Source organism: Protopterus annectens, chromosome 5.part0 (assembly GCF_019279795.1).
Source record: "Protopterus annectens isolate FY-2018-M chromosome 5.part0, PAN1.0, whole genome shotgun sequence".
Classification (NCBI taxonomy): domain Eukaryota; kingdom Metazoa; phylum Chordata; order Ceratodontiformes; family Protopteridae; genus Protopterus; species Protopterus annectens.
In genome coordinates, this window is record NC_056735.1 from 37045131 (window position 1) to 37070132 (window position 25002).

A 25002-nucleotide genomic window follows, 5' to 3' on the forward strand; every position below is an offset into this window, starting at 1 on the left:
TCCCAGAGGGAGCTCTGGGGATGAAATTCCCCCAGAGTCTAAAGTGGGGTTTAAGTCTTTCGAGGGGTTGGGTTTTTTGGGTGAACATTTATTTAAATTTTGACTTTTTCCCGGCCGTACCCTTTAGGAACTTTGGAGTTTTCTTTCACGGGGGACTAAGCATTTTTGAGCCCTTTATTCCCTTTGGGCGCCCTTTTAGTTGGCAGGTGTCTGGTAAGGAATTTCCCCCATTTCTCAAAAATTGGGCCAATAAAATGGTAAACATGACCTCCCTTAAAACTAGATGGTTTTTTCTGATTTGGGGGGTTTAAATTTTTTAACCCCCTGGTTTTTCAAAAATTTTTTAAATTGGGGCCCCAGGTCCTAAATTTTTGGGAGGATTTCCCCCTTGTGGTATTTGTTTTTCCCCAAAGGGATATCTTTTTTCTACTTAGGCCCTGGCCCCCGTTTCTTTCACCAATTTTTATGGTCCCAATTTTGCAGCAAACTTTGGGCACAACCCTTTTCCTTTTTCTTTACTAAAAATAATGAAAAAGTCGGTTGGCCTTGTGGGACATTTTTTAACTGGTTTACTGGGTTTATTTTTTTTTGGCCCGTTTAATCATGCAAGGTTTTTTAATTTAACTTGGCTTTTTGCCGGGAATGCCTACCATGGGCTTACCCATAAATTATTTCCCTTTTTTGAGGAGGAAAATTCCCCCAAAAGGAATGGGAAACCTGGATCCCCATACTTTCCCTTTCCCTTTAAGCCAAAGCCCTTTCTAATGATGGGGATTTTTTCCAGGGGGTGAGGACCTTTGGGGAATTTTTTTTCCCTTTCACATTTTTAAAGGGCGAGTTCAATTTTTTTGGGTTTGGTTTTTTTTTAGGTGAGATGGGATTTCGGTTTTTTGGGGTTTATAGGGGAAAGGACAGACGCGGGGTACCGGTAGGGGGGTTTCCTTTAACGGGCGGATTGGAATCGGGTTTGGGTCCCTTTTGGTAATTTAAATTTTGGGGTTCCCCCTTCCCCATTCTGGGGAATCCCAAAAATTGTCCATTTGGGCCTGGGGGAAGAAAAGGATCCCCCCCAATTAATTGTTTTTCCCCCCATTTAAGGGGGGGCCCCCCCAAAAAAGGGGAAAGGGCCCTGGTTTTTTTGGGTGCTTCCCCCAAAAGGGGCCCTAAAACCTTCTGTTTAATGGATTTTCCCCCTTTTGGGGGAATTTTAATTTTGTTTGGGCCCAAATATAAAAAATTTTTCATTTAAAATAACCATTTTTCACTGGCCCCAGTTGTTTTAAGGCCTTTTTTTGGGGGGGTAACAAAATTTTCCCCCCAAAGGGGGTTTAAAATTTCTGGAATTTTGGGAAGGGGTTGGGTTTAGAAATTTTCCCCAAACAAAAGGTCCCCAAAAAAGGTTTTTAAACCTTTTTTTTTCAGTTTTAAAACATTTCCTGGGTGGGTTCTGCCTTTACATTTTACCATTTATTAATGGTTTTTTTCTTTTGGGTTTTTCATAACCGGGGGGGTATTGTATCCCCCTTTTGGGCCTAGTTTTTGGGGCCACTTTACCCCCTTTGGGTTTTCGTGGTTTGGCCCGAATCTGCCCAAACAAGGGAATTTTTGATTTGGGGTTTAATTTTTCCCCCTTATTTTTATTTTTATCCGTGTCCTTTAGGGGTTTTTGGGCCCTTAAAATTTTTAAATTTCCAATCCCTGAGGGCAATTTTAAAGGGTTTCCCCTTTTCCCCACTTTGGGGTTACCCTTTAAAACCCAAATTAAAATGTTTTATTTTTTTTTTTCTTTCTTTGATTAAAATTTAAGATGCCCACACTGGGCCCTTTTTTTTCTTGTGTAACCCCTCTTTTGAGCTCTAATTTTACCCTTCTGGGAGTTTTGCCCCTTTTTGGGGAAAAGGAAGCCCTTGCTATTCTTCCCGGGGGTTTATTTTTGATTTTGGTTTTTTAAAATTGTTTTTTTTCCCCCCCTTACCAATCCCATTTTTGGGGGGTTTTTTTTGGTTGCTTTCACCCAGGCCCCCAGGGGGAGGGCCCCCCCAGGGTGGGCCCAAATCTTGGTTATCTGGCCCCCATTTTGGGGGAAATTTTGGGGACCCTTTTTCCTGGGGTTTTTCACCCCATTTTTAAAAATTTCTGGGGATTCTTTCAAATTTTTTTTTGCTGTGGGATTTGCATGGGGCATATTTTTTTTTCCCCCACTTATTTCCTTTTTTCCCCCTTTCAAAAGGGGTTTTTGGGGGGGCTTTTTTTTTTCCCCCTTTCAAAAGGAAACTCTTTAGTTTACCTTGCATGTGTTGTTTAACACCTTTTTTTTTGCCCCTTGTTTGTAAACTTTCAACCCCCTTTTGGGTTGGGGGCATCCCTTGGTTTTTAACTTTAAGTACTGTTTGGGCTTGGGTCTTTAAAGGGCTCTTTTAACTTTAAATTTTTGGCCCCTTTTCAGGGGACCTCCCTCAAAATGTACCCGATATTTTGCTTTTTTTTTGTCCACATTTCTTTTTCCTTTTCATTAAAAATTTTGGCAATATTCAGAAAAACCCCCCTTTTTTCCAAAAAAATTGGGCTCAAAAGGGTTTCAGAAAATTTTTGTTTTTCCCCAAAACTTTTGTTTTAGCTTATACCCCCTTCCAAAACCCTTTCCAAAACAAAAAATGAAACCTTTACTTTAACTGTCTAATTTTTGTCATTTTTTGGAAAGTGTTGTTTTTGGTTTTCCACATATTTATTACTTGGGGATTTTTCCTGGGGTTGTGGGGTATGGGCAGTGTTATCCTGCTTAGGTGTGGTTCAAATGCTTGAATTAACCTCTACACCAACTGCAGGCTGTTTTGTTTACTTTAAGAAATCCCTGTTTACAAAATTAATGAATTTTTTACTCACATCCTAATTTTTACATTCTTCCTATTTAATGAAATTTATTGTACACAAGCTTAAAACAGTCACTTTGTTAAACATGAGACCTTTTTTCCTCCTTTCGGGATAAGTGGGATTTTATTTTTTTGAAAATAAGGACCCGTTTTGGGGATGGGATTTTAAATTTAACCACCTGGGTGGAGTAATATCCAAAAGGGGGGGGGGGGGGGGGGGGGGGGGGGGGGGGGGGGGGGGGGGGGGGGGGGGGGGGGGGGGGGGGGGGGGGGGGGGGGGGGGGGGGGGGGGGGGGGGGGGGGGGGGGGGGGGGGGGGGGGGGGGGGGGGGGGGGGGGGGGGGGGGGGGGGGGGGGGGGGGGGGGGGGGGGGGGGGGGGGGGGGGGGGGGGGGGGGGGGGGGGGGGGGGGGGGGGGGGGGGGGGGGGGGGGGGGGGGGGGGGGGGGGGGGGGGGGGGGGGGGGGGGGGGGGGGGGGGGGGGGGGGGGGGGGGGGGGGGGGGGGGGGGGGGGGGGGGGGGGGGGGGGGGGGGGGGGGGGGGGGGGGGGGGGGGGGGGGGGGGGGGGGGGGGGGGGGGGGGGGGGGGGGGGGGGGGGGGGGGGGGGGGGGGGGGGGGGGGGGGGGGGGGGGGGGGGGGGGGGGGGGGGGGGGGGGGGGGGGGGGGGGGGGGGGGGGGGGGGGGGGGGGGGGGGGGGGGGGGGGGGGGGGGGGGGGGGGGGGGGGGGGGGGGGGGGGGGGGGGGGGGGGGGGGGGGGGTTTTTTTTTTTTTTTTTTTTTTTTTTTTTTTTTTTTTTTTTTTTTTTTTTTTTTTTTTTTTTTTTTTTTTTTTTTTTTTTTTTTTTTTTTTTTTTTTTTTTTTTTTTTTTTTTTTTTTTTTTTTTTTTTTTTTTTTTTTTTTTTTTTTTTTTTTTTTTTTTTTTTTTTTTTTTTTTTTTTTTTTTTTTTTTTTTTTTTTTTTTTTTTTTTTTTTTTTTTTTTTTTTTTTTTTTTTTTTTTTTTTTTTTTTTTTTTTTTTTTTTTTTTTTTTTTTTTTTTTTTTTTTTTTTTTTTTTTTTTTTTTTTTTTTTTTTTTTTTTTTTTTTTTTTTTTTTTTTTTTTTTTTTTTTTTTTTTTTTTTTTTTTTTTTTTTTTTTTTTTTTTTTTTTTTTTTTTTTTTTTTTTTTTTTTTTTTTTTTTTTTTTTTTTTTTTTTTTTTTTTTTTTTTTTTTTTTTTTTTTTTTTTTTTTTTTTTCTTTCCTTTTTTTTTTTTTTTTTTTTTTTTTTTTTTTTTTTTTTCTTTTCTTTTTCTTTTTTTTTTTTTTTTTTTTTTTTTTTTTTTTTTTTTTTTTTTTTTTTTTTTTTTTTTTTTTTTTTTTTTTTTTTTTTTTTTTTTTTTTTTTTTTTTTTTTTTTTTTTTTTTTTTTTTTTTTTTTTTTTTTTTTTTTTTTTTTTTTTTTTTTTTCTTTTTATTTTTTATTTTTTTTTTTTTTTTTTTTCTTTTTTTTTTTTTTTTTTTTTTTTTTTTTTTTTTTTTTTTGCTTTTTTTTTTTTTGTTTTTTTGTTTTTTTTTTTAAACTTTTTTTCCAAAATTTCAAAAAAAATTTTAATTAAATCCCCAAAATTTAAAATTTGTTTTTATAAAATTTGGAAAATTTTTTTAAAATCCCAAATTTTTAAAAAAAAGGGGGTTTTGGGCCCCTTTAAAAAAGGTTGGTAATTTTTCAAAGGCAAAATTTTTTTGTTTATTCACATTTCCATGGACTCTGTCGTGGGGGTTTACTTTAGGCACTTTTACTCTTCTGGGGGCGTGTCCGTTTACAGGGCTCGGCCTATGGGCACGCCCCCTACTGTCTTCCATGGACCGTGTAAGCCTTAGGTGTGATTCAGCATGCCCTCATGCATATGCATAACATGCTGACGTCACACCGTTTAACTGCAGCCTCCGTGTAAGCCTTGTAACTCTTACATGGAGGCTTCGTGAATCCTGCCCTGGGTGTTTTCCTACATAAAATGTGGAATAAGCAAATATATATAATCCATTCACTCTGACATGCAATAAGATTATTTATGCCATAAATCTTGGCTGTATTTGTAGAATAGAAAGTTTGAATCTTGTTCACCACTTGACAAGCTGAACAACAGTGTCACATAGTTAGCACTTCTGAGAACCTGTCCCTCCAAGTTAACCTGGTATAAAGTAGGTGTGGAATCACCTACTTTATTTGTAATGGTTAAGCCACTGCCCAATTGGTTTTGTATTGCTATATGTAAATTAACACATGGGTGGCCGTATATCCACTAGGTCCTGATCTACCATCAATATATCCCAATACTTGTGTATAATGGATTGGAATCATTTATAGTTGGCTCCAAAAGTTGTATTCAAAGGCAATTTTGATATAGAATTAAGCTGTTTACTGGAGTACTGGAAAAGCTCTGCTGTGGACTTTCTCTGGCCATTTTAATAACTTTTTGTTTATAACCCTTTTGCATAAATCTATTAGTAAAATCATTAGAAACAGTAATATAGTCAGAATTAGAAGAACAAATTCACTTTACATAAAACTGTGATAAAGGAATATTATTAATAATAAAAGTGAGATGCATACTAATAGGTTTTAGCAAGAACTTTTTGTGAAAAGGTTTCCTAAATAATGTGGTTCACACCATGTGATCCATATTTTTGGTCACTGTAATATCCAAAAACAAACTAGCGGTGAGCTGATATCTAAAACTGAATTTCATGCCCCAATTATTCTCAATAAAATAGAAACAATTTATGTCTGATTTCCACACCAGTCAACAGTCATTTAAATATTTATACCACAGATCCACAGCATAGATATTAATATTGTGGCTGGTGTCTTAAAAAAGTGCTCTTTGAAATATGCCATAAAAACAGCATTAATGTGTGCAAATGACACACCAATAGCTGTATCTTTAATTTGTAAAAAATAACATTCATAATAAAAATAGAACTCATTTATCATTGAAATGTGTTCTGCAAGGCAAAGAAAAACAGTGTTGAAACCATGGCTGTAAAAATTAGTTTTGTATAACCTCTACTTTAATGCCAATAATCCAGCCAAGTGAGATATATTGATGTACAATGACTTAACATCCAAATGACACATATATGACTCTGGTTTCATTTGAACATTTTCTAACAGCTGTAGAAATTCTGTGGTATTCTATATTCTAGATCTGATACATCTGAGTAAAGTTTTTAAATGTTATGTCAGAAAAATCTGACAATGGCTCAGATCATGGGTTCATAGGTGTATACTAGGCTAATGACCACTAAGGCCCTTATAAGCTTAGCCGTGCAACCCAAACGTGACCCACAAATTTGATTTATATAAGAGGTGATTTACTAACTGCCTCTGTCCATCAGAAACATATTTACAAGAAAAGGGGTGAATTTCTGATTACCCGTCCATTGGTCTAAGTTGCTCTTAAATAGGGTTAATGAGGAACTCTGCTTCACATGGATGGGAGCCTGTTCCAGAGAATGGGAATTCTCTGAGAAACATATCTGTCTCTCCAATATGACCTATTTATGTTGCAAGCAAAATCTGTGTCTTTTAATCTAGTAGTTCTGATACTGTTTGTTTTGTGGATGTGCAAAAGGTTAATTAAAACAGGGTCCAGAGATGCCTTGTACACGAGGCAATGATTACCTCTCAGAAGTCTATATGATATAGAGTAAAGAGACACATCTTTGAGGCAATCAGTGTAGGCGATTGTGTTTACTCCTTGTATTCTTTTTGCAAGGAACCTTTGTGGACATTGCAGTTGCTGCATGCATCTGAACAGGTATACACTGAAGGGGGCATTATACTCTATGATGGACCCGATGAGGGCCAAGTACAGTGGTACAATAACCTCTCTGGACCTAGATGCCATGACCTTGCTTATAAGTTGAATAACACAGAAGGATTTTCTTACTACCTTGGACATGTATTGATCAAAGGCTAGGTTACTGTTCACGAGTTCCCAGATCCCTAACTAAGTGAATCAACTTTTAGAGGTGTTTTATTGGTGACACAGTGTTAAGGTACTAAATAACTTTCACACAAGACAGTTCAGCACAGAAGAACAATCTATTTTATTACACAGAGAAATACATATGTGAGAGACTGGGAAACCAAAGCCCTGACTTCTCGAACTACAGCATGCATTACGCTTTATGCTTTCTTTCATTGAAAGCAACATTATTGTAACAGTCATAGAACAACTACTGACCAATTAAAAATGAACACGACTACAGCATTAATTTTGCTAACTAAGATCTCCTGACTACTTGTTAGGTATTTGTTCCGAATTCTATGATACGACTTTTGATTCAGAATAATTCATATACTTTTGCAATACTGTTCTAACCATGTCAGTACTTTCTAATATAAGACAGAAAGCAAATGAGCAGATACATACTGAAGAACATTCAGGATTTCATTCTGCTTATAAAAGTGTGCCAGAAATGAAACACACGCACTAACATTTTCCTTTCCTTTTACTTCTCAGCCTTCACACGAATTACCCATGGTGGCCGACTTCACAAAAGGTACTATAATGCATTTCTTGGTAGTGAGTTTTATGCTATGGATATGGCACCAAGCATTTATCTGTGTTAGATCTTCCTGATGGGTGTTAAGAGGCATACCCTGATATTATTGGTCTATCCAGAGGCTTGTGAGATTCTTTGTGGAATTTGGGTAGGATATAAAAAGTCTGGATATGTGGATCATCTACTATAAATTCTTGATCTAATTTCTTACCAATAATGCCGTCTTCTTACAGTCAACCACAAAAATGTCGACATCTTGCATAAATTTTAAAGTAGGGTGTAACACGATTTTATGATAACATGTTACAAAATGGAGCTTTAAAAAGGCTTCCCTTTATATGCAAATGTATGCTAGATTACAACAGCCCCATCTCTGTCTGCACAAATGATAATCTCTGCATTGTTGGATAATTTTTTTCAATGTCATCTGTTTTTGTCTATTTAAATTATGTCTAATAAAATGCTGCAGATTCTTATCAAAATATAACTCTTTTAGAACAGCTTTTACAAATACTGCAACACATCTGTGATAAAGGGGATTCAAATTAGACTGTTTAAATTTAAACCCAGTTTGTTGCATGAGAGGAAGGTTCTTAAAAAACAAAAACATTGAAGCATGTTTTCTAAAAAGTCCAAACAAAATTAGGTTGACATAAGGTACTGGCAAACAAATAGAACTATGGATTATTACACTGGGTACTTTATTTACACCATATCTGAATTAATAATTATAATTCATTTTGGAATGGATTTTTTAGATTGGTAGTATTCATGAAATATCATATTTATGTATTGTGAATTTTGTATTTATGCAAGTGAATAGTTATTTCATATGTTTTTGAACAAGTCACTTTTGGAAGTCTGTATTATCTGATAAGCACTTTATGTCTGCTCACCACGTTAAGATTATGTCACCATTCATAGAATCATGCGTTCATAGTTAATGTACTAGGCTAATGGCCACCAGAACCTAGCTGAACGATCCAACCTAACTATGTACCAACGTATCATGGCATTTATTAGGCGGGAATATTGTTAGGAAGTTTCTAGAGGTTGTGTGTCAGGGGGACTATGTTAGTTTGGGCATTACTGTCTGCCTCTGTCTACCAGAGACATGGGGAGTAGACTAAAGTTAAATTTCTGATTTGTCATCCATTGGTCGAGGTTATGCTTAAATACTGTTAGGAACAGAATATATGTGTGTGAATGAGAAGGAGGACAGAGGAATGGTGAGGATGCAGGGAGTAGAGCTGGCGAAGGTGGATGAGTTTAAATACTTGGGATCAACAGTTCAGAGTAATGGCGAGTGTGGAAGACAGGTGAAGAAGAGAGTACAGGCATGATGGAGTGGGTGGAGAAGAGTGTCAGGAGTGATATGTGACAGACGAGTACCAGTAAGAGTGAAAGGGAAGATCTACAAGAGGGTAGTGAGACCAGCTATGTTATATGGGTTGGAGACAGTGGCATTGACAAAAAGGCAGGAGTTAGAGCTGGATGTGGCAGAGTTAAAGATGTTAAGATTTGCACTGGGTGTGACGAGGGTAGACAGGATTAGGAATAAGTATATTAGAGGGTCAGCCCAGGTTGGAAGGTTTGGAGACAAAGCCAGAGAGGCAAGATTAAATTGGTTTGGACATGTGCTGAGGAGGGATGCTGAGTACATGGGAAAAAGATGCTAAGGATGAAGCTACCAGGTAACAGGAAAAGAGGAAGGCCTAAGATAAGGTTTATGGATGTGGTGAGAGAGGACATGCAGGTGGTTGGTGTGACAGAGTAAGATGCAGAGGACAGGAAGAAATGGAAACAGATGATCTATTGTGGTGACCCCTAATGGGAACAGCCGAAAGAAGATGATGATGAATGGACTCTGATTCACATTTGGAAATATTTAAATTTAGAGCTGGGTTTCTGGTTGGCTAGATACCGAAGAAAGCATGTTAAGTGCCAAAACTAGTCTGTATGTTAGGCTATTGACTCTTCATTAACAACTATGTGGCATGGAATGTACCCACTTACCCACCCTCTTATATTCCAGCGCATTTTCTGAAAAATCAAGTTACAAGTGGAAAACAAACAAATGTAAATATTTTGAAAACAATAAAAGCTATTAAATGGCATAAACCGCAATATTATCACTAAAATGATGATACTAACATTCACTAATACGATGATACCAATATTTCTACTACATTGACTCTAGCACCATAATACAATAGGTTTGTTAAGATTTGAGAATAAGAAAGAACAATCAACCAGAAGATCCAAGCTTGCTTTTCAATTCAAAGTTGTATAACGTTGTATTTTCTCTGTTTCACTATTCAATGATCTCACACAAGGTATCATATCTGAATCAGTAGAGAAATTTTATAAGCTTTATTATTGTATGTACCCTATGATCTTGTATTTTGTAATGCACTGTGTATCCATATGTAATCAAATGTGTTAACTTGTATGTATTTTGAGGAGTTTCTCTCCCCGGCCCTCCGCTGAAAAAGGACATGTCCAGTCGGACTTTCCTGGTAATCAAATATAAAATAAAATAAAATAAATAAATAAAACGTCTTCTTTACAGTGATAACCATCAGTGTATTCACAGATTTACATCAATATTGTAATATATCATAATGTACACAAACCTAGAATGATATTTTTCTCTAATGTTTCACAAACAAATCATCATATCACAGAATCTGAACAACCTAGATATGTACTGTCAGAACTGTTAAGTTAGCCAGGTATAAACTTTCATGTGGCAACAAGAAATTCCACTCTGAGTATATGTTTACTGAGAAAGTTTCAGAAATATATAAGATTGTGCTTCGTTATATAATTATCAATATTAATAACACTGGATAACACCCAAGATGTACAACTTTTAGTGCAAATATTAGTGATGGTTTTCTTCAGCAGCATCTAAGGTTTCAGCTGATGCCATGTAATATAGCAATAACCCACGCCTGGGTGTGGGTAATGCTGGATTTACCCACGGTTGGTTTGGTTTGGTCGAAGGGCCCCAAGAAGAAAACACAAAGACAACCGTATTAGCACACAGGAATTATTACTATTTAAAGATTAATATGTTTATTTAGAAATAATTACTTTTCTTAAATAATGGCATTATCTAATGCCTCTTGCTGCCCTTCCGCACCTGTTTGGTGTTCCAGTTCTGATGTACTGCATGCCTCGCAGTACATCAGAGCTGTGGGCAAAGCAGCGGAAAGCGCAAGTTCTCCGTTGCTTTACTCTCTCGCTATGTTAAATGGGTTTAACAACGGAGATCTCCGTTGCTTATTTTAAAGCTCCATATGTTAAACTCATTTAACATAGCGAGATTAAGTAAAAAACAACGGAGAGATCAAGATCTCCTATGTTAAAGGAGTTTAACATAGCGGAGATCGTTGCTTTTTAATCTGTCGCTATGTTAAACTCTTTTAACAAAGTCCGGGTGACGGACCTTTTCCGTAGAGTATTTTAGGGATTAGGGCACGCGCTGGTTGGGCTGGCCAATCAGCGCATTGTATAATAGTTTGTATGTCACTTGGTTTTGGAAATATTAAGTACATATGGAAATATTTCATATTTTCATAATTGTAAGCAAATAACTAGCCATATTTCCTTCATTTCAACCTTTGATTTCTGCAGTTTTATTGGTTCATCTGAATAGCTATTCAAAGCTACTGTTCTTTCCACCTTTGTGTCATTTGACTGCATGTATTCTCACACTTACTGTAAACACATCTGCATGCATTTGACTTATTTTTTTCCTCTAAATTACTGGAAGCCACATCCTGTACTGAGGCTGAAGCCTGATTTGCTGTAAAGCTCTTCCCAATCAGTTTTTTTCATATCCTTTACTAGTTGATTTTCACTTGCTTTCTCCAGACGTCTTTGTTGTTGACTTTCAGGCAGTCTAGTGACTAACCAGTAACTGATTTTTACCCAGCTATATGGGTTATGTGGGCTACTTTCCAAATTTCTGTTTTCACACTGGGAGAGCCCTAATAAACCTCTTGATCACTATGCAGCCATCTTGGAAGTCAAATTGCTTGAAACTTCTTTTGACTCAGACCACATCCCAATTAATAATCCCCTCCTACATTTGAGATCTGTCGATTTTATTAGTGCAGATATTATCCAACACTCTAATACCATATGTTGCCTATGTACAAGCCTGGGGTATTTAATAATACATAGCCCCCCCCCTTTTTTAATTTTCAGCATTCTGGTGACAATGTCACTGTAAAAGAATTTTGCAGGTGTCCAGCTTTACTTATATTCCTACCCACCTGACAACCAAAAATACCCTAACTTACCATACTTACAACCATTTTTATTGCCAGTACCTTTTATAATGTGTGTAACTGTAGTATATACTTTGCTATGTCTCCCTTTTTCTAATAGTTCTTACTACTGGTGTCTATTATAGGTCTTGTACTTTTTCAGCAAGAATCTACTTTTATCTCTTATTATTCCAGTCAGTCTCATATGACAAAAATCTTAGACTAGACTTCTTCTTCCTCCACTTATTCCCTCAGTTCTTAAAGTTTAGCAGTTCAGGCTGCTAGTCTTACAAGTTTCAAGTGCTCCAGGATTTCCCTCTGCAAAGGTACAGAGGTTCATAGGTGTGTACGTCGCTAACAATCACTGGGACCTTTTTAACCCTAACCATGCATCCCAGATCTCTGACAAGTTCTGTTACCCTTGATTTGTGTGAGTAGGGGCTTGGGAGGTAAAATATTTACATGCAGGGGAGTGGGACATGAATCATTTACAGGCTGCCTGTGTAAATTAGAGACATAGTTGCCTAACCTGGGATGACTTTTCTGTTCCCCATTCAATTGTCCAAGTTACACTTTAATTGGGTTAAGGAAGAACTCTGCTTCACATGGATGGGAAGCCTTTCCAGAGAAGGGGTAGTTTCTGGGATACATACCTGTCTCTCCAGAAGGTCCTATTTATATCACAGGCAAGGATTAATATTTTAGAACCGGCAATTCTGGTGCTGTTTGTTTTGTGGATATGCAGGAGGTCCATCAGAGTGGGGTCTGACAATGCCCTGTATGCCAGGCATAGATCTCCCCTCAACAGCTTGTAGGAGACAGAATACTGGTAAAGGGCCTTAAGGAGATCTGCATAGGGCATGTTACTTATGCCCTGTATTCTTTTACTGAGGAACCTCTTTGGGAGTTCCAGTTGTTGGATATGCCTAATTAAGTACATACCAACAGGGGCATTATACTTAATGATAGGTCTGATAAATGCCAAATACAGTGGAACAATGACCTCCTTGGATCTAGATGCCATACCCTTGCTTATAACTTGCACAACATAGGATGATTTCCTCATTACTGTAGACATATGATTGTCAGAGACTAGATTACTGTCTATGTGTGTCCCCAAGTCCTTGAATACTGCCTCAAATCTTAGGAACATATTGTCAAAATTATAGTTACCAGGGGTAGGTGACTCCCAAAATACACTATTATGCATTTCTTGGCACTTAGTTTTAGTTTGTGGCTCTGGAAGCAGTAATTTGTCTGTGTCAGTGGGGGATTCTGTGACTGCTCCTAATTTGCAATTATATGCAAATTTTGTCAGTCAGAGGCCCTTGACATTGCCTTGACTTCAGAGAAATAGATACCAAAAAAAGGAGTGGTCCAGGATCGATCCTTGATGTACTCCACTAGTGGCTGGCCTATTTGTAGAGGTGAACCTCCCAATTCTAACTTCCTGGGTCCTGTCTGTGAGCCAGTTGGCTATCCACCAGGTGACATAATACCTCTCAACTGTCTCTGATTTTCAGTCATGTGTCTGATTTTGACACAAATTTTAGCTCTGTCCCTCTTAATCCCTTTTAGCACTGGTGCCTTTTGGTCAAAAGTGGTGAATTATGCTTAATAAATAATGACAATAATTAAGAGCTGTAGAATTATTTTACTTCAAGAAATGTATATTAATTCACATTCTGTAATTCTGTTAATGCCTTAAGTTAATAGAACTAATATGTTAAAAGTGTCCCTGATTATCTCTGATTTTCCTGGATTTGTCCCTGATTCTGTTGAGATTTGTCCCTGATTGGTTGAGAGCTTGAGTTTGTCAACAATGCTCAAGTGGGGTATTGTGTCAAATACCTTCACCAGGTCAAAGTAGGCAGTGTGAACTATTTTTCCCTCATCCATTGCTTGATTGACTTTCTCAAAGTAGTTTACCAAGCTGAGTAGGCATGTGCTGCCCTTGACGAAACCATAATGGGTTGGGCCCAAAGTCTGGCGGTTTCCTATGTCATTATCGATCATTTCCATGATAAGTCTTTCCATGACTTTGCATACAAGAATAGTAAGACTTGTAGGTCTGTAGTTTCCAGGGTCTGTAGATGGCCCACCATTGTGCAGAGGGGTGATGGTTGCAGTTCTCCTTTCATGAGGCATAAAGTTTGTTTGGAGGCTATGATTAAATAGTGATTCCAGAGGATATGGCAGATCATGTTTCATGCTGTTTAGATGGCAGCCTGGGAGATTTCTGGGTCCATGAATGCAGTGTTCTGGGCCTTAGAGACAGCAATGAGCACCTGTTCCCTAGTGATAGTAGGGGAAGTTATACTTAATGGTATTTCTTGAGGGGGGGAGTTGAGGGGAATAAAGCTACAGCTGAATTTGTCTACCAGTAGGTTTGCTATATCTTCTGGCTCAATATAGGTGGCTCCAATAACAATGAACTCTGCACACAATTGTATATTGCCTTTGAGGTTGTGTGGACCCAGCTAAAGAATTCCCTGTGGTTGCCCTTGGCCTGGAAGGCCAAATTTACCTCAGACTTAGCTTTGGTAGACTTTATTTGTCCTCTAAGTTGTTTGTTTAGTTTGATCAGAGTGACTTCCTATTTTGCCATGATTTTCTTCCCTCTGTTGTGCAGCCTATTGATGCTGTGATTCCACCAGGGTGGCTTGTTTTTTGAGTTAGTTCTGTACTTATAACTGGTGGGTGCAGCTGCATCTGTGCAGCTATTAACATACGTGTATAGGGTTTCTGTGAACAGTTCAACATAGGCAGCAGTGTTAAACTGAAACGGAACGCAATAAAAGTCGGCCAAAAAGAGTTAGTGCTATTTATTATAAATTACACTTTCAGCTTGGACAGTGCCTAGCCTTCTTCAGACAAACAGTTAAAATATGGTAAACCAATGCCTTTTATCTAATCAAGTCAGTGATGTCATCAATTAAGCAATGTTGTTAGTAACCATAACAACATATTATCGCAGCCTACTTTTATATAACAAGTTATAACTCATTAACTTATAATACAGGAAATGATGAACAAAACCATATATATTCCTATCTCATCTTATGTTTAAAAACACACTTATATGTGTATACATGTTAAAAACTGAACTATACAAATTTAATAACAACATACTCTACTTAAAACACTAAATCAAATTCATACTAAATAAGTCAAATTCATTAGTGCAGCGTTTGTTTAATTAGGTACTTTTTAGTCCTTATATTCACACAAAGGAGAACCAGGGAATTCATAAGTATTTTTATGAATTTGACTTATTTAGCACTAACTCTTTTTGGCCGACTTTTATTGCGTTCCGTTTCAGTTTAACAGTTCGTTGTTTGTGGACTTTTGGTGTTTTATAGGCAGCAGTGTTCTAAGGGCTTAGGGGCTTGACATTTTGCCAGGTTATCACATAAATAGTAGGATGTTAGCCTTAGAGTAGTTCCTGAATATTCCAGGGTTAGCTGGGGTCATAAGTTTTATTTTTACTTCAGAGGAGACCAATTTATGGTCTGAGCTTACCAGGCAAGACATTACACTAGGGGGAGTGCAGCAGTCTCCCATATCAGTGAGGTCCTGATCCAGTATCTCTGCACCCCTGCTTGGCATATTAACAATCTGATCCAGAGAGATTGTGTTTACAAAATTCAGAAATCTCTGTGTCTGCACATTTGACTTTGTATATGACTCCCAGTTAATACTGAAGTTATTAAAGTCACCCATGAATATGGTATTGGGTTGGATGGTAAGTGTTTCCAATAAGTTTAAATACATATTATGGGTTATCTGGGTCATAGAGGGAACCTGTAGCTTGCAAGGAAGTGGTATGGGATTTTGCCTATGGTGATTTGAAAGGGGAGAAGCTGAAGTAAATTGTCTTATTTGGCCAGCCTTGAGGTATATTTAATGTTGATGTACATTGAGATACCTCCACCTTTAGTCCCTGCCTGTGCAGTAGGTGGTCTGAATGAGTAGAAAGCATTCTAGCCTCGCACTGCTGGGGTTCCATAGCTTTAAACCATGTCTCAGTAACTGCAGAGACATCAGCACTCTCTAGGGAGAGAACTTGTAGGGAGTGGAGTTTCTTGTTTAGTGCCCTCACATTGAGCGGTAACGCCTTTAGATTTTCTTCATTTGATTTGCTATGTTGGAAGTATTTTCAGTTTGGCATTGCCTAAAAAAGGTACTATGGGAAGGACAATGTTTTAGCTAACATTTGAAAGCTCAGAGGGGAGAGGTGCAGACCGTCCCTGGGAAAGCATCATTGTGTGTTGATGATCTCCTTCCATACTGACAAATATTGCAGCCCCTTGGTATAACACCAGAAGCTAAGCCAATTATTAACATCAATCATTCTTTGTTCATATTGTGGCATCATGCTTTAAGAAAGTAGAATGCTGCTCAGTGTTAGCCACATACCAGCCTGAGACACACATTCCAAGAGCTCCATGATGTTGCTCTTCATATAGACTAGGGAGGTACGTGTCAGGTCATTTAACCCACATAGACTATGACTGTCTTAACTGAAAACCTCTCCAATGGTACTTTATTTGTTGCTGTTCGCTGCTTTGAAACCTCAACCCTTCCTGCTATTGAAATGTTATTTTATCTGTTCCCTTCTTCTTTTTAACAAAGTCCTGGTATGCTTTTTCAGCATCTAATAACGTTTTAACTTCAGATGGATAAAATTCTTTCAGGATCACTGGATACTGAAGCTTAAATCAGACATTAAATCCCAGCACTTTTTCATGGCTGGTACAAACTGATCTGTTTTCTGCCATGTTAGATCTCAATAACCATTGTCTACAAATACTCTCAACTCTCTGATCCAAAGAATTGTACCACTGGTCCACAGTTTTGACAATATTTCTACTTTTTGCTGATAAGTTAATATCTTAACAGGATGGGCCTTGGTTAACTCCTGGAAAGGGAGCACAGAATGTAATTTTTTTAGCAACATTTTTTCTGAAGTTCTTGGACAGAGATTCCCATTCACTGACTAGTATATTTTTGCATACATCACTTGCAATTATACACCTTTGAATTCTCAGGTACAGTCATGACATGTAAGTCTTTCTCATCTTGACCTGTCTTCTATTATTTTGAAGCTTCTTGATCTATCTTTCTCTGTGGTTTGTATCTGAGCCAACTTCAGCCAAGTTATCTGAGTGTAAAGTCAAAGTCTGTTCTATTTCTTTTATTTTTTATTGTTGGCCACTATATATTCATTGAAATATCCACCGATATTTAAAATGTTGGCAATCAATTGATCGATTTTACTTTCCAAACTGGCTCCTTCTGAGGTAAGGAAGACGTTAAGCTTTAAACTCATGACATAACATTAACAGCAGTCAATACAGAACTTTGCTGCAGGAACCAAGTATTTATTTATGCATGCATATATGCGCTTGCACGCGCACACACACACACACACACACACACACACACACACACACACACACACACACACACACACACACACACACACACACACACACACACACACACACACACACACACACACACACACACACACACGTGTAGCAGAGTGAACTGTCTGACAGCTTTTAAAGACATTTGTTCATTACGGTGGCACTTTGCTTTTACCTGCTTTCTGTGTGGCAGTGTTTACAGTTTCTACTCCTACATTTTTTTCTAAAATCAACAATACATCAGGGCAGCTAAAGCTCCACATACTGCAAAGAATTATGATTGGGTCTGTTTAAACATAACAATTAAGTTTTGTGCTTTTGACATGGATGTCAAGAGCCACCTCTTAAAAGTCACTTTCTCCTACTCTCAAAGTGACATCCTTGAACACACAACAGAGGATTAAGATGAATTCTCTGATCATATCGGTCATTTTATATGTTCAAGATGTTGATGTTGAGAAGTTTACTCAAGAGGTGAACCTTAGCATCAATGTCAAGAATTCATAACTATTTTGTTATGATCTGAGAGACCTAATCATAATTCTTAGTAGCACATGGATTGTCAGCTATTCCCATGTACAACTACTTACAAAAAAAGTGTGAGCATGAAGTGTTTAATGGCTCTTAAAATTATGAAACACTTAATGCTCCACAGAGATAGTAGCCAGAAACTGTGTACATTGGATGGAGTAATACCTTCAAAAGCTATACAGTTCAGTCTGCCTTCTTTGTGTGGTGGTGAGCAACATTTTACAGCTTTCAAAGCTCTCACCACTGTTCTGTGGTATCTGGTGTGTGCATGCTCTAGCACAAGATTAGAGCATAACAGCTGAAAGCCATGTATAGCAAAACCTGTTGTGCACCTCTTTGATGGCAGAGACGTGTATAACAAGACTGCCCTCGATGTCTGAGCATAATCAGCATGCTGTATGTGCTAAGATTTAGTTATAATTGGAGCTCCAACTATATGATAGATGTAGTGAGCATATAATGCTTCCAAATTGGGAGAAACACAACATTATGTGCCTCAATGACATCAAACAGGTGCATAGCTGTTATACATGTCTTAGCTCCGTTATGCTGTAGTGTCACACTAGGACATACACAGTGGCCACCACAGAACAAAAATGAAAAGCTAAAACGGCTTTTAGAAGCTATAAAGCACTCCTGTCTGCCACACAATAGAGGCAAATTGAAGCTAACAGACCAGCAAAGGGACACTTGGCATCTAGCTGTTGTCTGTGATGCAGAGCTAAGTATTTTACATCTTTCAAAGCTGTATAACATTTCATGTTCTGCACTTATGAAACTCCATATGCTACAAAGAATTATGATCTGCTTCCTATGATCGTAATGAAATAGTTACATAATGTTGACATGGATGCCAGGAAATTCAACTCTTGAGCTTCACTCCGGATGAGAATTCCTTGACATCTGTGTCTTGAACGCATAACAACTGGGTTATAATCAGAGATACGATCATAAGCCTCTGTATTATTAGTTGATGCTCATAGCATTGAAGGTCTGCATTTTAGTCCAAATAAGTAATGGATGATCATATCAGAATAAAGAAATAGAAGGTTAATTACAGCTCCAACCCTCCTCATTTTAGGCTCAGTAAAGTTCCTGTTGTTCATTTTCCTTAATTATCCTATCAAAGGGTAATGCTTTACAATAATATGTTATGACCACCAAGACCATGTCCTATTAATACACACTCAATGTGTGAAGCATTAACATTTCTCTATGGACATGATGTACTGTGGCGATCACATTAGCATGCCAGAGTTTGAACGTCAATAGTTCCTACCAAGACATTTCATGATTCTCTGTAGCAGCAAATGATACCATACCTATCTCCCATAAAACCAAGCTGGGCATCACCGTGTCTTTATTCTTCCACAAATTTCCCTATGGTACCCTGTCCACTAAATGAACCGTGGTTATCATCTATAAATACAGACAACCTGTACCAGACCACTGGGCCACAAGAAAGGAAGCTATTTACTATAACACTTCCTAATCCTAACTACTGACAGAAATATATACCAGATAGATATTTTGACATGCAGTCTGTACACAACATGCATGCTTAAAATGGCTGACAATAAGTAAGCAAGCAATTCTCCAAATTAATATCTGATATGTTTCCATAAAGTATGTTGAAAATTGTTATTCAATGGGTCCATACCTCTCATCTCTTAGCAGGAGAAATCTGGACAAAGCTTCAAATATTGGGGGGCTAAGGGCCCGAAAATAGGGACAGATTTTACATATTGCTCTTTTAAACTTAGAAAGTTGCTAGAATAACGTGATTTGTGTTAGCATGCATTTTGCAAAGGATATAAAGTCTAAAACTGAAATACATGTAATTATTTAGTGACTTCAGTCTTCAGTAATTTGCCAGAAAACCTCAAATTTTATGAGAAAAAGACCAAATATATGATGCAAAAATCTAGACATTCTGCAAAATCTGGACAGTTAGAGGTATGAATGGTTCTGTTGAGAGGCACAGATGAGGACTAAAACTGAAAGTTTAGCAAAATTATTTATCAAAACAGGAAATAAGCAGTTTCTACAACAACTCTATCATATTTATCATAAGGATTCTGTCAGCCCCTGTATCCTCAGACACCAATGGTTTGTACTTACCCAGTATTACCAGAAACTGCAGTGGTATGAGGCAATGAGAGAAGATTAGCATGTGACAGAGATGGTGGTGGAGGAACAGGAGTCCAACTATCATGCCGAGGGAAAACCTGCAGGCCATTGCTTGCAGGCTCAGCCAGTGTTACTGCAAGGAAAAGAATGACATATTTTAAATTTCACCATTAAGCCTGTGCTATAAATTTAAGCATGATACAGCATACTTTCTCTAACACATTTACTCTGCCTTAAGTAGCTCAGTTGGTGCCAGTAAATATAACAGGTTCTCCTCTACAGACTGGGCCTTTCAAACTTTACTGAAACTATATCAGTTTGACAAGATCTATTTGAATGTGAGTTGAACAGGAATAGCTCAAGAATTAAATAATTCATATTACAGTGTAATAAACACTGTGTGATCCTGTCAATATCAGTCATGTTAAGGAGATATCTTTTAAGGTAACACCATACTAAATGTTAAATTATTCATCGTAAGGATTACTACTGCAACATCATTATTAACAATGGGTATTAGCTGCAGGCAGACATCTGACTTTCTGGTTTGACATCCAGAATGCTCACATGTCCCCAGAGAGGAGATAAACTCATGTCCCCTGCACAGGATGTTGGCATGACTGCCACCTATAAGATAGATCAGCCTGTACCATCTTCAGCCTGTTTTTGTGCAGCAGCAGTCATTAGTATGTCTGTCTGTTAGTTCCTTCCAAGCAACATTCAGAAGAATGATAGGTGCCCAGTGTTTAAACTTTTCTACTAACTCAGCTTCTACAGATCTGCTGTGTTGTATTTACTATACAGTTTTACTAAGCATCAGATTTTTCCAAGATTCATGATGTCCTCAGGAAAAAAAAACTTTTAACAGCTGTACTTTCAGAAGAATAATTCCACCGACAGACTATCACTTCCATTGCTTATACTCCTGGGGAAGGGGGTGTGAGTAATGCACACCTTTTAACAGAAAACTGCTTCTCTCCCAGAATGATGCATTTTTGGGTCTGCATAGAACACAAACATGTTTTAACCTGGGTGCAGGAGGCATCTACCCCTTCCCCACACAACCCAAGAATAAAACAAGTTGATTAAGAATCCAGGACTCAGAAGAAATTGGTTTCACTCACTTTGGAAGTCCCACATGGGCCCGAGGGCATTGGTCCTAGTGAGGCAACACTATGTCCCCCTCTAGTTCCACTGCCTTCATCAGCTCCGCTACTGACTGTATTAACTCTGCTTGAGGCATACAGTAAGATGGTGTCATTTTCTTCTAGACAGTTTTTCCTGGAAGTTACTGACACATTTGAGCTGGATGCCAGTTCTCAGGCACTTCCAAGAGTTGCTGGCCCTTTTTTATACCTGTATCAGAGGAGTGTTTTCCTCAAAATGATACCCAATCATTTTGGCACAAAAGCCACTCAGGAGACCATGTGTAGCACCTCTTGATGGACAAACACATAGCTAATTGAAAAGGTTTCCTGTCTTAACCCAAGGACTAACATCCAAGAACCAGACACCCACCTTGCAGATGCCTGGTATATACCCCTTTTAACTGTAGGAGGTTCAGCAAAGAACATATGGCCACTTGGAACAGGATTAACCTTCAGGCAACCTAGCCTTCAATGCCAGGAGTGGGCCTTCATTAAAAAGAAAGAGGGAGTCTCCTCTTACTGATAACTTACATTCAAAGCTGAATGAGAAAGATCTTGTTTTTTCATTGCAGATCTCCTTACCTGTAGGATATGACACAGACTGATGATTATCTCATTTGGCTTGCCATCAGAGGTTTCAATAGCACATACCAGGTTTTGGATAAAAAAAATCCATGTAAGAAAAGTCACAACTCTGCAAAACTGAAGCTGCAACTTAGGCGAGACATAGACTACCCAGTGTTCCCTGCCTCAAATTAGAGCACCCAATGTTTCACCCAGTGTTCCTTGTCTCAAATTAGAGCACCCAATGTTTCACCCTGTGTTCCTTGTCTCAAATTAGAGCACCCAGTGTTTCACCCAGTGTTCCTTGTCTCAAATTAGACACCCAATGTTTCAGTAAGCCCATGTCTAAGCCAACAAAAGAGCCCAATGAATATAGATTATGAATTATGTCTGATCACACTGAATTAGTAGCATATAAATAAAATTCATTGTTCACAAAATTATGAACCTTTACAAAGTGATCCATGTCACTCTACCTGCAGGGTGGTTCCTGTGCATATACGATGTTGGGTAGGGGGCAGGTCGATGGCTACGGAGGTTTGTGTAATGTTCACAGCTATGGTGGGCATGTGAAGAATGAAGAGGTAAAGTGCTGGTGTACTGATAACTAGGATTTCCAGATGTACATATGGCTTCAGGACTTGAAAGCAGCCATCCACTCACTGTAAGAGAAAAAAAAAAGATGAATTGTTGCCAAAGAAAGTCATCAAAAATAATAATGCATAAACTATAATTAAACAGTATGCAGTAAATATGAAGAATTTATTGGATACTGTCTTACCTCCATCCAGTAATTGCAAGGAGACAGGATGAAAGCACTCAGTCATTTAAAAATATGATGCCTATTATTTTTATTTATTTTAAAATATTTTTGTAAAGACAGTAGTTATACGGAACAAAAACGTGCATGTTCTATACAGATAATGAGAAGGAATAGAAGATGAACTGAACTTCTGATGAAAGAAAGAGTATATAGAAAATACTGAGATAAACAATATTTACAAAATATATAGAACATTTACAATATGTACAGTATCATTTAAAAAAATATTGATTTCAGGAGGAACAATAGAGAGGCAATTAGTCAGAGACTGTGAGGGTTGGTACTAAGGAAGGTTACCAAAGCAGTGCTATTCTGGTAAATCAGAGTCGTCCTCTTTTAAGGAATGCTTGAAGGAAACAACAGTTGCAGATTTCCTCATGTCTGGATGGGTAGAATTACATATGTTAGGCCCAAGTTTATGGTTGATCACATATAAAGTGACCAAACAACACTGCTGGCTAGTAGGACAATCTGAACACTGAAGGAGATTTTCCATTCTTTCCACAAGGCGGAGTGACCCTGTAAATAGGCACATGGGGTAGTCCCATGCATGAGGGGAATGTAGACTTTGCACCGTACAGAAAACAAAAAATCTGGTTTGTCTTCAGTCAACTTTTTAGTTGCCAGGATGGCTTGTCCACTTTCTATGTGGAATACTCCACCTTAACCTGACTTAAAGAGACATAATTACCTTTATATCCCTGGATGTGTTGCCCCAGGACATAATTACCTTTATATCTCTGGATGTGTTAACCCAGGGCATAATTACCTTCACATCCCTGTATGTGTTGCCACAGGGCATAATTACCTTTATATCCCTGGATGTGTTGCCCCAGGGCATAATTATCTTTATATCACTGGATGTGTTGCCCCAGGGCATAATGTTACCTTTATATTCCTGGATATGTTGACCCAGGGCATAATTACCTTTATATCCCTGCATGTGTTGCCCCAGGGCATAATTACCTTACTATCCCTGGATGTGTTGCCCCAGGGCATAATTACCTTTATATCCCTGGATTTGTTGCCCCAGGGCATAATTACCTTTACATTCCTGGATGTGTTGCCCTAGAATATATGGCCTAACACTGGGCTTCTTGCTGACACCATCCTATTGCGTCTGATTATTCATATTTACTGAAGTCTTTTACAGTCAGGTTCTAAAAATTGACACCCTCAACATATATGATACCCCTTGTTGTCCTTCGTTAAGTGCATCACCGTGTGCCTGCGGAGTTTGAACAGAAGTTACTACCTCTTACAGTTAGCCCTGCTTGGGGAATTTGAACAAGAGTTTCTACCTCTTGCAGCATACCCCTACCTCTCTGTGTCTCTTCTCTGGGGTATATTTATTTATTTTGTATTTATGCTCTAAGTATCTGAAGAATTTCCCGGCATGCCACACTGCTCTTGTTGTATTTTTTTAAACTGCTGCTGGTTTCAGATAATTCCAGACCACTCAGCAATAAAGCTAAATGTCTGAAGAATTTTCATTTGTTTGTTATCTGCTTTAGTCCATTTTAGCAGTCTATATCTGTTTTAGCTAAGCTCTCTAAGCCTATAGTCAGTAATTCCAGTAAACAGCTACAATGTATTTTGCCATTTAAGTGGTCTGATTGTGGGAATTAAACCCTGATTTCTTTCTTGTGAGATGAGTGAGCAAAAGGCTAGTTCAGGAGCTATAATTGATTTAAGGCAGTTGTAGGACATTCAACAACAGAACTAAGTGTCTGGAGAGTTTTCCCACCCTCCAACTCTGTTCTTGTTGAGCTCTTAAATCCAATGTATTTCTTGTGGTCCACCCCTTATGTTAATTTAACTACAAAATTCCCTCCTCCTCTTTCATTGTCTGTTGTCAGTAAACACAAAAGTATCATTTTGTGAAGCCACACCCCTTAAGCTATTTAAATACATTTCCTGTCCCACTGTATTCTGCACCATAGTTCTGAGTGGTGGTTCTTGAGTTGCTATAACTTTGCCTTTTGAAGATCATGTTGGTCTCATCTGCTCAATCTAGAGAGCCCTTGAAGATCAAACTAGTAAGTTCTTCCCCTTTGACTGCTAAAAATTGAGATACCCACACTTTCATATTTTCCTGTCTGCTTATGGCACAATGCAGTAATACCTGTAAGTATTAACCCCTTTTTCCCCATCTTATTTTAAACTGTGCAACATCTAGGGAAAGACTACAAATGACTGGCAAGCACCCTTCTGTATATTGTGTGCTCTCTACCATAATTACTTACACCTTCTTTTGCATTTACTTTACTCATCTAAATACCTAAGCACTGGACAAGACGGAAGGTCACCCTGTTAGTTTTACCTCTGTTGCCAGCTTTTTATCATGCGGTCTCCTGCTAGTCTTATATTCAACATTAATGATTCCATCTGGGAGAGGTGTTAATATCTAATTAATCTGGAGGCTTCCCTCTCACCAAAAAAGTACGTTGTGAGATTCATACATCTCTACCACAATTATTTACTAATCACACCAAAATGTCTTTTGCTGAGGCTGTAAATAAATAAGAAAATTAAGTCTCAGCAAAAATCATGCCTCCTGTAAAGATTTACCCTGGGTAAAACACTCCAAATCTATCTTTTTGAAACACAGCAGCAAAAGGAATGTCTTAATGATAGGTGACCCGATTGTCAGGCACACTGAGTTATCACTCACAAGAC

The 25002-nt window shown here is 38.5% G+C and overlaps 1 protein-coding gene across 1 annotated transcript in view; it reads right to left on the reverse strand.

Moving 5' to 3' along the window:
• Nucleotides 1-25002, reverse strand: part of TBX19 (T-box transcription factor 19) — a 584718-nt gene that overhangs the window by 100771 nt on the left and 458945 nt on the right. Inside the window, exons 6-7 of the mRNA XM_044072087.1 lie at nt 21977-22162; nt 19780-19921 (exon numbers count right to left, since the gene is read on the reverse strand). Of these exons, the coding sequence (XP_043928022.1) occupies nt 19780-19921; nt 21977-22162 (328 nt within the window). The remainder of the gene's footprint in view (nt 1-19779; nt 19922-21976; nt 22163-25002) is intronic.